The sequence below is a fragment of the Anguilla anguilla genome, chromosome 2, assembly GCF_013347855.1.
Source record: "Anguilla anguilla isolate fAngAng1 chromosome 2, fAngAng1.pri, whole genome shotgun sequence".
Taxonomy (NCBI): Eukaryota; Metazoa; Chordata; class Actinopteri; order Anguilliformes; family Anguillidae; genus Anguilla; species Anguilla anguilla.
Window position 1 is genome coordinate 47153963 of NC_049202.1, and position 12953 is coordinate 47166915.

Consider the following 12953-nt stretch of genomic DNA (forward strand, 5'->3'; position numbering starts at 1 on the left):
AGCTGGCTAGGCAACCTGGACGAGGTTATTAACATCATCATTAGAGCAGGGCAGGCTGGGAGATTATGCCGAGGAGAGGGACAGGTTTGAGCCAAACAAATGGTTTCATTGCCCGGTGATTAGCTCGCCTCCTGAAGGTGAGGCGGGGAGGGAGGAGCCGGGGAGGCGCGTGAAGGTCGAGCCGCGTCGCCGTTCCTCCCTCCGAACAGAGGGAGCCGCGTCTCCGTCCGTCAGCCAGGTCCTGCTCCGCCCGTGGCCCGCAGTTCTGGGTGTGATTGGGTAACCCTGTGGATCTGTCCCCCGCTAACCCAAGGACCAGCGCTCGTTTTTACCATAGGGCTGCGTGTGGTCCTGATGGATTAGGCCTCTTCTCAGCCCAGTTCACATTGTTCACTCAGTACCATCCAGTTAAGCATGCATAGGTTTAATCTGTCGCCAGTAGTGTTCACGCTGTGTGTGCGTGTGTGTGTGTGCGTGTGCGTGTGTGTGTGTGTGTGTGTGTGTGTGTGTGTGTGTGTGTGTGTGTGTGTGTGTGTGTGTGTGTGTGTGTGTGTGTGTGTGCACGTGTGTGTGTGTGCGCGTGTGTGTGTGTGTGTGCGTGCTTCTCCAATTCCACAGTGACTTGTTGGGCCTTGCACATGCTGTTTCTGTTTGTCTCGCCTGTGTGGAGCAGTTGTCTGTCAATATGTTGGGTTTTTTCTAGGACTTCTAGTGGCCAATTCTAAATTCTGTAAATATAATGCAAGGAGTCATCTGTGGTCAGAATTCTAATCTCTTAAACTACACAACATGAACTTAGTTATTTTAGTATTTTAGAGAAAGTTTGCAGACACAAACCAGCAGCCTGAAACCATAAGTCTTAGTGTGGCTTATTGTGGCTAGCTTCACAGAGCTTTACATAGCCTACCTGTTCGGTCTCCGGTCATTGCAGGGTTAAAAAATATTGTTTTCAAGCTCCATTAGCTCCTCTGTGCACCACAACAATAACAAAAGTATTAAAAAAGATTGGTGCCACTTAAGGTGCTAGCCACTGTTTGCAGTTTGAATTAATCTTTGCTCGTTTGCTTTTTCTAAGTACCCGGATGTGTGTTACAGAACACTGAAAATGAATTGTTAAAACTGAATTTGAAAGTGCATTGAACTTGAAATTAAAAGTGGAAATTGAATGCAGTGAAGACCGAATTCAATGTCAAACCATTACATTCAATTTCAGATTGTGAAATACAAATTCCAGTTATGTAGGTCAAGTTTAAGTTTTAAATATAATATTTCAGTTTAAACGTTAAATTCAAATTATTGCAATGCAAATTCAAGTTAGCCAAGTTATGGAATTAATATTAAACTTCTGCTCATATTTAACAAACTAAAAATGGATGAGTTCATATACAGGAGATAATTCAGAAATGGGACCAGATTGAAAGCATTTGTTTCTCTGGGCGGATAATCAGGGTTTCCCTTGTGCAATTAGCTGTCTATTTTATGTTTGTGTAAGATTGTACAGCTGCTGTTCTATGCATTCTTTACATAGAACACCAGCTGTACAATTTAGAAAATTGTACCTGTTTATGCATCATAACTGGATTTTTGTCCTTGACCTTGTATTGCATATTAACTGGATATTGTGTTCACTTGTTTGTAGTGTGTGACAGTTGTGTTTGCATTGTTTCTTTTTATTGTTGTAACAATGTTTACGCTGCTTTCTTGGCCAGGTCACTCTTGAAAAATAGATTTTAATCATAATGAGACTTTTACCTGGTTAAATAAAGGATATTTATATATATGTGTGTGTGTGTGCGCGCATCACTAGTCCTCTAAATGACTGCAGAAACGTGTATAGATTGTTCTATTAAGAACTGCAGGAGATGTATTGCACGTATTCATACAGCTTCCAGTAATTTACAGGTAGCGTAATGCACTTTAGCTTTGTGTTTTAACTTGAGCGTCCATGTATATTAATAGGTTCAGTCTTGCCAGGCTTTATTAATGGAGGGTAGGAATTTCCAAATAAGTCTGGGGAATTATGTAGCTGAAGCAGTGCAGGCAATGGAAATTTAATAGAATTGAATTGCAAGGGGAGGCTGGTTTTTAACCAAAGGGAAGCTAATGAAAAGCTCTACATCTGGCTGGATTTGATGGATATTTGTTTAAGCAGTTGTATTTAGAGACGGGGCTGTGTGCGGGTTGGCTGTGACTGGTGAATGCGGCTCCAGCAGTCCTGTATGTGGGGCACTGATTGTGTGCTTTCCTGCAGCTCCAGCAGTGCCCCCTCAGAACATTAAGGTGAACAGCCTGTCATCCACACAGCTAGAGGTGGTGTGGGAGCCTCCCCCCGTGGAAACTCAGAACGGGAACATTCAGGGCTATAAGGTGAGCTTATGGGTTCTCTCTCTCACATTCAGACACATTCAGGCCTATAGGGTGAGCACAGGCTCTGTCTCACATTCACATTCAGACACATTCAGGGCTATAGGGTGAACACAGGCTCTGTCTCACATTCAGACACATTCAGGCCTATAGGGTGAGCTTATGTGTTCTCTCTCTCACATTCAGACACACTCAGGCCTATAGGGTGAGCACAGGCTCTGTCTCACATTCACATTCAGACACATTCAGGGCTATAGGGTGAGCACAGGCTCTGTCTCACATTCACATTCAGACACATTCAGGGCTATAGGGTGAGCACAGGCTCTGTCTCACATTCACATTCAGACACATTCAGGGCTATAGGGTGAGCTTACGGGTTCTCTCTCTCACATTCAGACACATTCAGGGCTATAGGGTGAGCACAGGCTCTGTCTCACATTCACATTCGGATAAGCTCCTTTCACATGAGCGTGCGTTATTTCATGTTAATGAAGCAGAAGCATCTGTTCCAATAAAGATTGCAAAAAAATACAAACCCTGAATAAACTGCAACACAAATGGTAGAAGTAAACAAACGGCCACCAGAAATTTGTAAATGAAATGTTGTAAATTACACTGATAATGTTTTCTAACAAAGACAACAATTAGCATGTTCTAAGTGGTTTGCAAATATGTAATTTGTTGTGTTTGCGGTGCTGGTAGCATTTGCCTGTGCAGTGCTCTTGGCAGCCAGTAGTGCTGCCTCCCTAACGCTGCTCTGCTGTGTAGCCTAGATTAGTGTTATGAAATCCAGATCTCTGCTCAGTCATTCATCTGCACATAATGTTGTGTCAAAGCCAGAGTGAACAGCACCTTGAAACATTTTAACACTTTTTGAAATTGATTTCCAGCTACTATTGGACATATTCAGATCATTCTGTAATGCGGTGTCTAAAATGCCACTGTTACCAGCTTGAAACCACGTTGAAAAACAGAGCCTTTCATTCAGTGTTGTTGACAGCTAGTGCCTACACTTTGCCACAGAATTTACAAAGTGGGGTTAGTACAGCTAGAACACAGGTGAGATATAATATACTGCACAATAACGGAAACTTTTTAATGGAAATGAATGCATAGGTTTTTTTTATTCCTTTTGATGTGTAACTTGTGATATGCTGACCTGACACTTGAAGGAAAAAATGTATGAAAATAAATGCTCTACTGATCTAATGATGCCTTCTGTCCTCTGCAAGAGATTGATTGAGTCCGCCAGGTATAGAATTTAAAAATTCTTCGCTTGGAGACGAGGGTGTGAAGCTGTTTGAAGGCCCTTCTGTGCGGCACCTGGTCCCCTTTTTTGAAATTTTTTCCTCCCAAACGTGAACCAGATCCACTACTGGGAGCGGGACAATCGGAACGAGACGGAGAAGGTGAAGATCCTGTTCGTCCCGGAGACCGCGGTGCGGCTGAAGAACCTGACCAGCTACAGCACGTACCTGGTCAAGCTGTGCGCCTTCAACGCGGCGGGAGACGGCCCGCTCAGCGAGCCCAGGAGGGGGCGCACTCTCCAGGCCGGTGAGGCCCGGGGACACGCCTGTGTCACAAACACACCGGCCGTCTGGCCGCACCGCTCCGAGGAGCAGCTCAGTGTGCGGTGTGCGATGGGTTTACCTTTTTAATAAGCGGGTGTGACTGAGTGTTTTTACACGGGGTCTTTAACTATTTACCAGAGCATGTGTGTAGCTAACAGGGAGGTATGAATTTAATGCTTAAGTGAAGTTTTGACCTTTATCGACCTGAAATGGTCAATAGTTATTTGAAAACCAAATATACTGCACCACACTTACCAATTCAATGGGTCTAATGAGGCAGATTTATGTTTAAAATTTCCAGCTCAGAGCATGCATGGATGAGTACAGCACAGAAACATTTCACTGCTTTCCGATACCTTTAATACGGGTGTTTGTGAGTTTTACGTTTTCTTCAGTGGGGTATCTGTATTCCGGGCGTGTATAGCGTGTATGCCTGCAGTGTTATGGTACCGTTAGCCCTGCAGGGTGCGCAGCAGACTCGGCTACACAAAGGGGGAAGCCTTTGATTGGGAGACCTGTGTACTGCGAGCCGGTCTCTCTCCTGCCTCAGGGCTCCCAGCGTAGCGAGAGACGCTCAGAAACACGCGCGAGATTACCGCCTCGCCGCCCGCCTGTTCACACAGCGTCCCTGTCACTGGCGGCGCGGGCGTGTTGGAATAACGTCCTTTAGCAGCAGACGCGTCTGACTGGAGTTTTCACATTCAGATTCAAACCGGCGCCGCTTCCCGTCTCTTTTACTTGCCCTCCCGTCTCGCCTCATCAGATACATTGTGCAAAGCGCGACATTAATGAAGTGCTAATCCTATGTAGCCCAGATATGAAATGTTTTTGCCGTTAATAATACCCCTTTTCCTGGCTTATTTGAAGCAGCAATAAAACGAGCGTGCTAATAAGCAAGAGAGAGGTGCTAATAAGCAATTACGAGGAGAGTTATAATTAATCCTTTCCAGGAAGTTTACTGCGTAAAGTAAATTTCACATTGCGCGTATCCGCTCGAGTTTTTAAGTGTGGCAGCTGACCTCACTTTGAGCCGGTCTGCATGAGACAGAGCGGCCCCGCCTCTCCGAACGTCTCTGACACTGAGCTGCTCAAAACATGGTGCGCGTAACAAATCTATCTGGAAAGTTCTTTTGCGTTTTCTCTTTAAACCTTTTTGTGTCTCAACAGTTGTCAAACTTGCTTCATTAAGCATATGCCTGTGCCTATGCAGAAGTAATATGTGCAGTAACTTAGACTGTACAGTCTTAGACTGCTGTGGACCCATTTATTCCCTCATTGTTCTTGTCTGAGTAACTGTGTCCTTGTGATTTGTCGTCAAGCCCCCAGTGTTCCGAGCTTCATCACCTTCTCCGAGGTGACCACCACCACGCTCAACGTCTCCTGGGGGGTTCCCCTCACCCCCAACGGAGTGGTGGAAGGGTACAGGGTGGTGTACGAGCCCTCTGCCCCGATACACGGTGAGCGCCCTCTACAGTTCCTCCTGGGAACACAGGTCAAACTGAGAAAACACACCACCAGGCTTTGTGTTGAGTGCACCTGGGCAACATAAAGTTCCACATGAGTTAGTCAGCGGCACAGATTTGCCTTTAGCAAATGGACCTGAAATGTTTTTGCCCAGTGTATTGATATAGTGCGTGTCACACCATCGTAGTCCATACCTGTTCTGTGGCTCGTTGTGAGCACTGCACTGTAGTTAGTGACAGGATCCTGTCTGGTGTGGCTGAACGGCCTTTCTGAAGCTGCGCTCTGTGAAACGGGCTGTGCAGCTGTGACGCTGCGGCTGTGCACCGCCCTCTAACGCGACTGTGCCCTCTGCTCTGGCTGTGCCGCAGGCGTGAGCAAGGTGGTGACCGTGGACATCAAGGGCAACTGGCAGCGCTGGCTCAAGGTTCGGGACCTGACCAAGGGCGTGACCTACCGCTTCCGGGTGCAGGCCAAAACCATCAGCTTCGGGCCCGAGCTGGAGGCCAACATCACGGCGGGGCCGTTGCGAGGTGAGAGGCGGGGCTGCGGTCGCCACGGGAGACGGCGCACCGCCGCCCGCCAGAGCCTGAAGGCTGTCATGCTCTTTGAAGACGCATCAGGGATTCACAGCAGAAAAGCACTTCATCAAATATGGATCGATAGCTCACAGGAGTGTGGTTTGAGCCAGCAGGCAACATCGCTAACTTTCATTGATTTCGCTCATTAAACTCTGAGCTGTATGTGGCATGCACTTTCTCCTCAGTCAGTCAGTCAGACCATGGGGTCTGTCTGTCCGTGTGGGTCCCCTCCCCCCATCTGAAAGGGGTTGCTCATTTCTGCCATTGTAAAAGCTTGCTGCAAAAAATGCCTTTAAGACACACTGTGGATTGTTTGAAGCGAACAAAAGTTTTCAGACATAGCTCGTCTGCAGTTGGTTTAGCCACGCCCACATTAATCATGTTGCTTCTTGCCCACAGGCTCCCCTGGTTCTCCCATCGAGACGTCAATCACTAAATCTTCCTCTGCCCTCACCATTCATTGGACACCAGGAGATACAGGGGCCGGGCCAGTTATCGGTTACGTTATTGAAGCCCGTCCTTCAGGTGAATTCTGAGCGGTTTCTTTCAACGATTTACTTAAATGCCAATCTTTTAGCCTGAAATGTGAAAGCAGGTTTTTTTCTAAATGGTGTTAAATACTTCTGGTGCTTTCTGCAGTTAATCAATTTATTGATTGTAATTATCAAAATAATTTGAGCTGCTATTTCCCTTCAGAGCATTTTGGGATTGTAATCAATTACTACATTTGTAATTGATTGTCAAAGATATTTTTTAAATGTTTATCTCCAGTCATTTTAAAGGTTCGTTTTATGTTCACATGACTTGGATGGCAGATCTCCATTGTATTTGTATATTTGTGTACTTCCTCTGCACTCTCACACCAGACATGTGGCCGAGAGCTCTGGCTCTGTGTTTAATTAGCAGCGAGCTCTGCGTGACGGCAGCGTGGCTGGTAGAGATGGAGATGTCCTAGAATGAGTTCCCCTCTCCTGGATGACATTTCCGCTGGCGGTGACATGCCTTCCTGCTGTGTTTGCAGACGAGGGCTTGTGGGATACCTTCGTCAAGCACTTGTCCCCCAGCAGCACGTCTCACTCTGTCAGCCTGGACCGCCTCAGGCAGGGCGTCAGCTACGAGTTCCGCGTGATCGCAGTCAACCAGTTCGGCTACGGCGATCCCAGCATGCCCTCTGCTGCCCTGTCAGGTACTTTCACTCCGTTCCTGATTTCACTCCGCTTCTGATTTCACCCTGCTCCTGACTTCACTCACCTCCTGACTTCACTCTGCTCCTGACTTCACTCCGCTCCTGATTTCACTCTGCTTCTGACTTCACTCTGCTCCTGACTTCACTCCGCTCCTGATTTCACTCTGCTTCTGACTTCACTCTGCTCCTGACTTCACTCTGCTCCTTTCACTCCGCTTCTGATTTTACTCTGCTTCTGATTTCACTCCGCTTCTGATTTCACTCCGCTTCTGATTTTACTCTGCTACTGATTTCACTCCGCTCCTGACTGTATTCCACTCCTGACTTCACTCCACTTCTGATTTCACTCCGCTCCTTTTACTACACTCCACTCCTGACTTCACTGTGCTTCAGATTTTAACTCTGCTCCTTTCACTATACTCCTTACTGTATTCCACTCCTGACTTCACTCTACTCCTGATTTTAACTCTGCTCCTTTCACTCCACACCTTACTGTATTCCACTCCTGACTTCACTCTACTCCTGATTTTAACTCTGCTCCTTTCACTCCACTCCTTACTGTATTCCACTCTTGACTGTGTTTCGCTCCTGGCTCTTCCTGTAGTGGTTGACGCAATGTGGCCCGTTCTCAAACATATGCACAATGCAAACCGGTCTAACAGTAAATAGTCATCACAACCAAATTCAACAGTTTCTTATAAATCAAGGATCATCTTTGTACATTTTCTGTGGTCATGGATGCTTTGAGGACAGCATTGGCCTTATTATGCATTATCCAAGGTTAATTATAAAGATAAATTATAATTGCAATGTATTTAATTAAAACTAGACTTAATTATAGGGGTGAATTATGACAATAACATGCTTTAATTGGAGTTAATGTTATTCTTTTTTAGCAGCATCACGGTTCAAGTTAAATGAGAAAAGTAAGGCAGGGTGATCTTGTGTAAACACTGGTCTGTTTATCTAAGTTTCAAAATTATTTCTGTGAAGGACGTATATCTAGGGAAGGGTTCTTTCAATCCCTTCTGCACTTGCACTGTTTGCAGTCCTTCAAATAATAGCCAAGTGTACTTGGAATTTGTGTGCAAAGGTTTGTGTGCATGGAACACTTCTATATTACTATATTACTCATTATTATTGTTTGAATTTAACAAAGGGCAACATAAGACTAGATGCAAGGTCATTGGAGGTGCTCATGTTTCTGTTTTTGCTCCCTTCAGTGAACTTTGTGTATTAAGTAGCGCACTCAGCTTAGCCCACAGAGAGCTGTATTGTCCCTCCTGCAGGGTGTGTTAGACCTGGTATGCTGTATTCAGTGAAGAGAGAAGTGCTTTTGGCTCGTATTTCAGTCTGGTACAGCTGGGGAGCTCAACACAGTCAAACACAGAGCTGGTGGAACAGCAGACACCCCTCCAGTGTACTCACGCCACTGAAGAACAGAAGCTTGTTTAAGTCACTGCTGCCATCTGGTGGCCGGGAGACATAACTGCAGAGTCAGACGTGTTTTGTGTGTTTGTCCGTGCTCGCACACAGCCCAGTCAGAGACGCCTTTCTACGAGGAGTGGTGGTTCCTGGTCGTCATGGCGCTGTGTGGGCTGATCCTCATTCTGATGGTGGTGTTTGCTCTGGTGCTGCACGGTCAGGGCAAGAAGTACAGAAGCTGTGGTACCGGTGAGCCACGCCATCCGTCCTTCTGTCTGTCTGTCGGTACGTCTGCCTCTCTCCGTCTGTCCTTCTGTCTCTGTCAGAACATCTTTCTGTCTCTCTGTCCTTCTGTCTGTCTGTCAGTATGTCTGCCTTTCTCTGTCCTTCTGTCTGTCTGTCGGTACGTCTGCCTCTCTCCGTCTGTCCTTCTGTCTCTGTCAGAACACCTTTCTGTCTCTGTCTGTCCTTCTGTCTCTCAGTACATCTGCCTCTCTCCGTCTGTCCTTCTGTCTCCGTCAGAACATCTTTCTGTCTCTCTCTGTCCTTCTTTCTGTCTGTCTCCGTTTGTCCTTCTGTCTGTCCTTCTGTCTGTCTGCCTTTCTCTGTCCTTCTGTCTGTCTGTCAGTATGACTGCCGTTCTCTGTCCTTCTGTCTCTGTCAGTATGTCTGCCTGTCTCTGTCTGGTTGTCTGTCCTCATGTTTGACTTTCTGCTTTTCAGTCCATTTGTCTGTCTGTGTTTGTCTGTCCTCCTTTGTCCGTCCATCTCTGCCCATCTGCCTGCACGTGTGTCCCTCTGCCTCGTGCCTGTGCTTTCCCAAGTCACACGGGCTGCCGCTGTCGATGAAAAGCAGCTGCCAGCATGCCAGGTTGCTGAGCACGGAACTTTTGATCTCGGTTGCCAAGGGAACCCTGGCAGCGTTCTCATGCAGAAGCGCAATTAAGGAGGGAGAGGCGCGCGGGGGCCGCCCAGGGGCTTAATGAGCGGCCCTGCGGCAGCCTCACCTGACCCCCATCACGCGCGCCGCCTCTCTTCATTTAACCTGTACCTGCGCCGGCGCCCCATTCGTCTCTATTAGCCGCCCGAGCTAAACCAGCTAACGGATGCCCCGGCGTTGGCTTTGGCGGTGTGAGCTCTGATGGGGGGAAATGCTGTCACCCATGCAGGGAAGCACATCTCCACCGTGGAGGAGTCTGTCACCCTGGACAACGGAGGCTTCACTGCCCTGGAGCTCAACAGCAGGCACCTCAACGTCAAGAGCACCTTCCTCAAGAAGAATGGCACCAGGTAAGAAGGGACCAATCACTGGAGGTTACATCGCCATGGCAGCCGCTCGCCCCGCCCCCGTGATGATAACTGTGATGTCATAGCGCACGCCTGTGTGTTTATAATGCGGGGCTGTTTCTGTTGCCGTTAGAATAGCATGCTGGCTGTGGACACAGCCCTGTTGTGTGAAATTTGGTGTGTTTGAGCCAAGCCGTATTCCACCCCAGGAGATCGGACCAGCTCAAATTGCTTCTGCAATACGCTCTGCTAGCCTCTAGCAACCATACATGTCTGTGGCTAGGAGGAGCTGATTTTGTTTCTAATGTCCGTATTTTGCTTTCTCCTTCTAAAAGAGGCATACATGTGGCGACACAGACACGCAGCGTTGATTGGTGTAGACCCTGAGTGATCACCAGACAAAAGAAAGAACAGGCTTTATATTTCTTTTAAATGTATGCCTTGCATTGCGTAGCATTATATTTGTGCTGTGTATGCTATCTAAGTCTATAGTATGTAAATATTGTCTAAAATAACAATAAAAATTACAATAAAAAAACAAAACAAAAAAAATATATATATTGTCTAATCTCGCAGAATAAATGATCAGTTCCCTAGACATGATCTGGTAAAAACTCCGCTTCAGAGAGAAAAGTCAGTATAACCCTTAAACCTGTTCCATGATATTACACTGGATTATTAACAGTGTTAGCCTCACTAAGGGTTATTTGTCTTTCCCTGAGAATGAACATTTCTTCATTCATTAATTAAGCAGTGTAGAGTGCCTCATTGTGGGTGATCTTTACACAATCTAATTTCTCCAATATGGAAACTTTTAGCAAGCGGCTATTTTGGGACTCAAAGTGTAACCGGAGTCACGGTGACTGTAGCACAAATTGCAGCTTTAAATCCTCAGAGCCGTGTGAGTGGTCACTCAGTGGGTGTGTGCTGTGGGTGTGTGTGTGTGTGTGTTGTGTGTGTGAGCTGTTGGGGTGAGTGCATGCTCTGGGGTAAGTGTGTGCTGTGGGGTGAGTGTGTGTGTGAGCTCTGGGGTGAGTGTGTGTGTTGTGGTGTGTGTGTGAGCTCTGGGGTGAGTGTGTGTGTGTGAGCTCTGGGGTGAATGTGTGTGTGTGTGAGAGGCATCAATTGTAAAGCGCTTTGGATAAAAGCGCTATATAAATGCAGTCCATTTACCATTTAGCTCTGGGGTGAGTGTGTGTTGTGGTGTGTATGTGTGAGCTCTGGGGTGAGTGTGTGTGTTGTGGTGTGTGTGAGCTCTGGGGTGAGTGTGTGTGTTGTGGTGTGTGTGTGAGCTCTGGGGTGAGTGTGTGTGTGTGAGCTCTGGGGTGAATGTGTGTGTGTGAGAGGCATCAATTGTAAAGCGCTTTGGATAAAAGCGCTATATAAATGCAGTCCATTTACCATTTAGCTCTGGGGTGAGTGTGTGTTGTGGTGTGTATGTGTGAGCTCTGGGGTGAGTGTGTGTGTTGTGGTGTGTGTGTGAGCTCTGGGGTGAGTGTGTGTGTTGTGGTGTGTGTGTGTGAGCTCTCAGGGGCAGTTCTAGGGGGAGCACTCTGCTCTTCCTGGCAGCTGTGCTGGAGTAGCGCTGGGGAGACCCGGCCACATCGCCCCTGTCTGGCCCTGTTAGAGCTCTGCAGCTCAAACCTTTAGGTGTAATTATGGGAGTCTCGTGGCTCGCCCCTGGGGCTGCTAGTAGACCTCATTATCAAAGGTTACTGGCGCTCTTCCCAGAACCCTCCTGCAGGAAATCGGTCCTGTATCGATGCTGATCATTTATTCATGCTATTGGAGGTTGTGAAAGTTCCTGAGGACTCTATTAGGCGATTGGTTAATGAATCTGCGCATACCAGAGCAGGCGAGCTGTAATGAATACGTGTTTTTGGTAAATTATCGCGGGGCAGGCAGCTGTAGCCGTGGTGTGGCGACAGGGCTTTGTAGATGTGGGAATTCAGGGCCTGACATTAACACCCGCCCCCTACCAAATACGCGTAGAATTCCTCAGTGGCGTGTAGCTCCGTCACTCTGACCAGCCACTTTGGGCGGGTGACCTTTCGCTAGCATTTTCTATGAAAAAATCATTGTAGTTTACAAAGGCATCTGAAATAAGTCAATCCGAGGTGATACTACATGATACTACAACTCCCATGAGCACTGGGTACACATTGTGTGCTCATCCAATTGGCCCATCCAGTTTGCTCTCTCGTGTCTTGCCTCCTTAGTGGAGCTGAGAGTATAATTGATGAGGAGAACTTGGCCGAAATTACACCACTGCCAAACATGGCGCCGCATGCTAACTTTGTGTACGCGTTGCGGCTTTAAACGTTTTATTTAGTGACACTCCACGCTAGTGGAGAGTGCAGATTCAGCTGCCGCAGTTGTGATCGGAAAACATGGAAGTGAACAATTACCGCACCACCGAAAACATCTCTCTCTCTCTCTCTCTTTCTCTCTCTCACACTCACATTCACACACACACAGAGTTTACTCAGGTTGGATAGCTATATAATAGTTTCTGTTCAAATAGAACATTTTGTCCAAACAAGTGCATGCAGTTTTTTGTGGGGGGGTTTTTGGCCGATGGAAAGAGCGTTTAAGGAGGGTCTGTGGTCTGGCCCCCAGGTCTCCTCCCCGCCCCAGCCCCGGGGGACTGCACTACTCTGACGAGGACATATGCAACAACTACAACGGCGCCGTTCTGACAGAGAGCACCACGCTGACCGAGAAGCCCACAGAGATCTCTGAGTCTGAGGTACTGTGTGTCCCCCTGCCCCCCCTGCATGAACACATCAAACCCAGCAGCCAACCGGTTCACTAGGGCTGCACCAAATAACCAATCACAACCTTTTTACACCTAATGAGAATAACCGCTGCCATGTGGATGAGCGTAGGCGATTTTGCATATTTTTATTTTATCATACCTGGTGCAGTAGTAAACAAACAAACATCAGAGGCCATGTGAAATGCTTCCAGAAAATAAACACGTTGCTGATATTTGTTGGCTGCTGGTAAGACAGCAGCAAGGCCTTGCAGCTTCCATGTGATTGAAAAAGCAAATCACATGATCACATAGAAGCGGTAC

The 12953-nt window shown here is 47.2% G+C and overlaps 1 protein-coding gene across 5 annotated transcripts in view; it reads left to right on the forward strand.

Moving 5' to 3' along the window:
- Nucleotides 1–12953, forward strand: part of sdk1b (sidekick cell adhesion molecule 1b) — a 351675-nt gene that overhangs the window by 334880 nt on the left and 3842 nt on the right. For 3 of the 5 annotated variants that reach the window (XM_035405015.1, XM_035405016.1, XM_035405019.1), the window contains 9 exons: nt 2252–2367; nt 3732–3918; nt 5255–5392; nt 5768–5929; nt 6377–6502; nt 6999–7163; nt 8700–8873; nt 9757–9877; nt 12494–12623. In XM_035405015.1, coding sequence (XP_035260906.1) covers nt 2252–2367; nt 3732–3918; nt 5255–5392; nt 5768–5929; nt 6377–6502; nt 6999–7163; nt 8700–8873; nt 9757–9877; nt 12494–12623 — 1319 coding nt within the window. The remainder of the gene's footprint in view (nt 1–2251; nt 2368–3731; nt 3919–5254; nt 5393–5767; nt 5930–6376; nt 6503–6998; nt 7164–8699; nt 8874–9756; nt 9878–12493; nt 12624–12953) is intronic. The other 2 variants (XM_035405017.1, XM_035405018.1) reach the window with 1 other exon arrangement.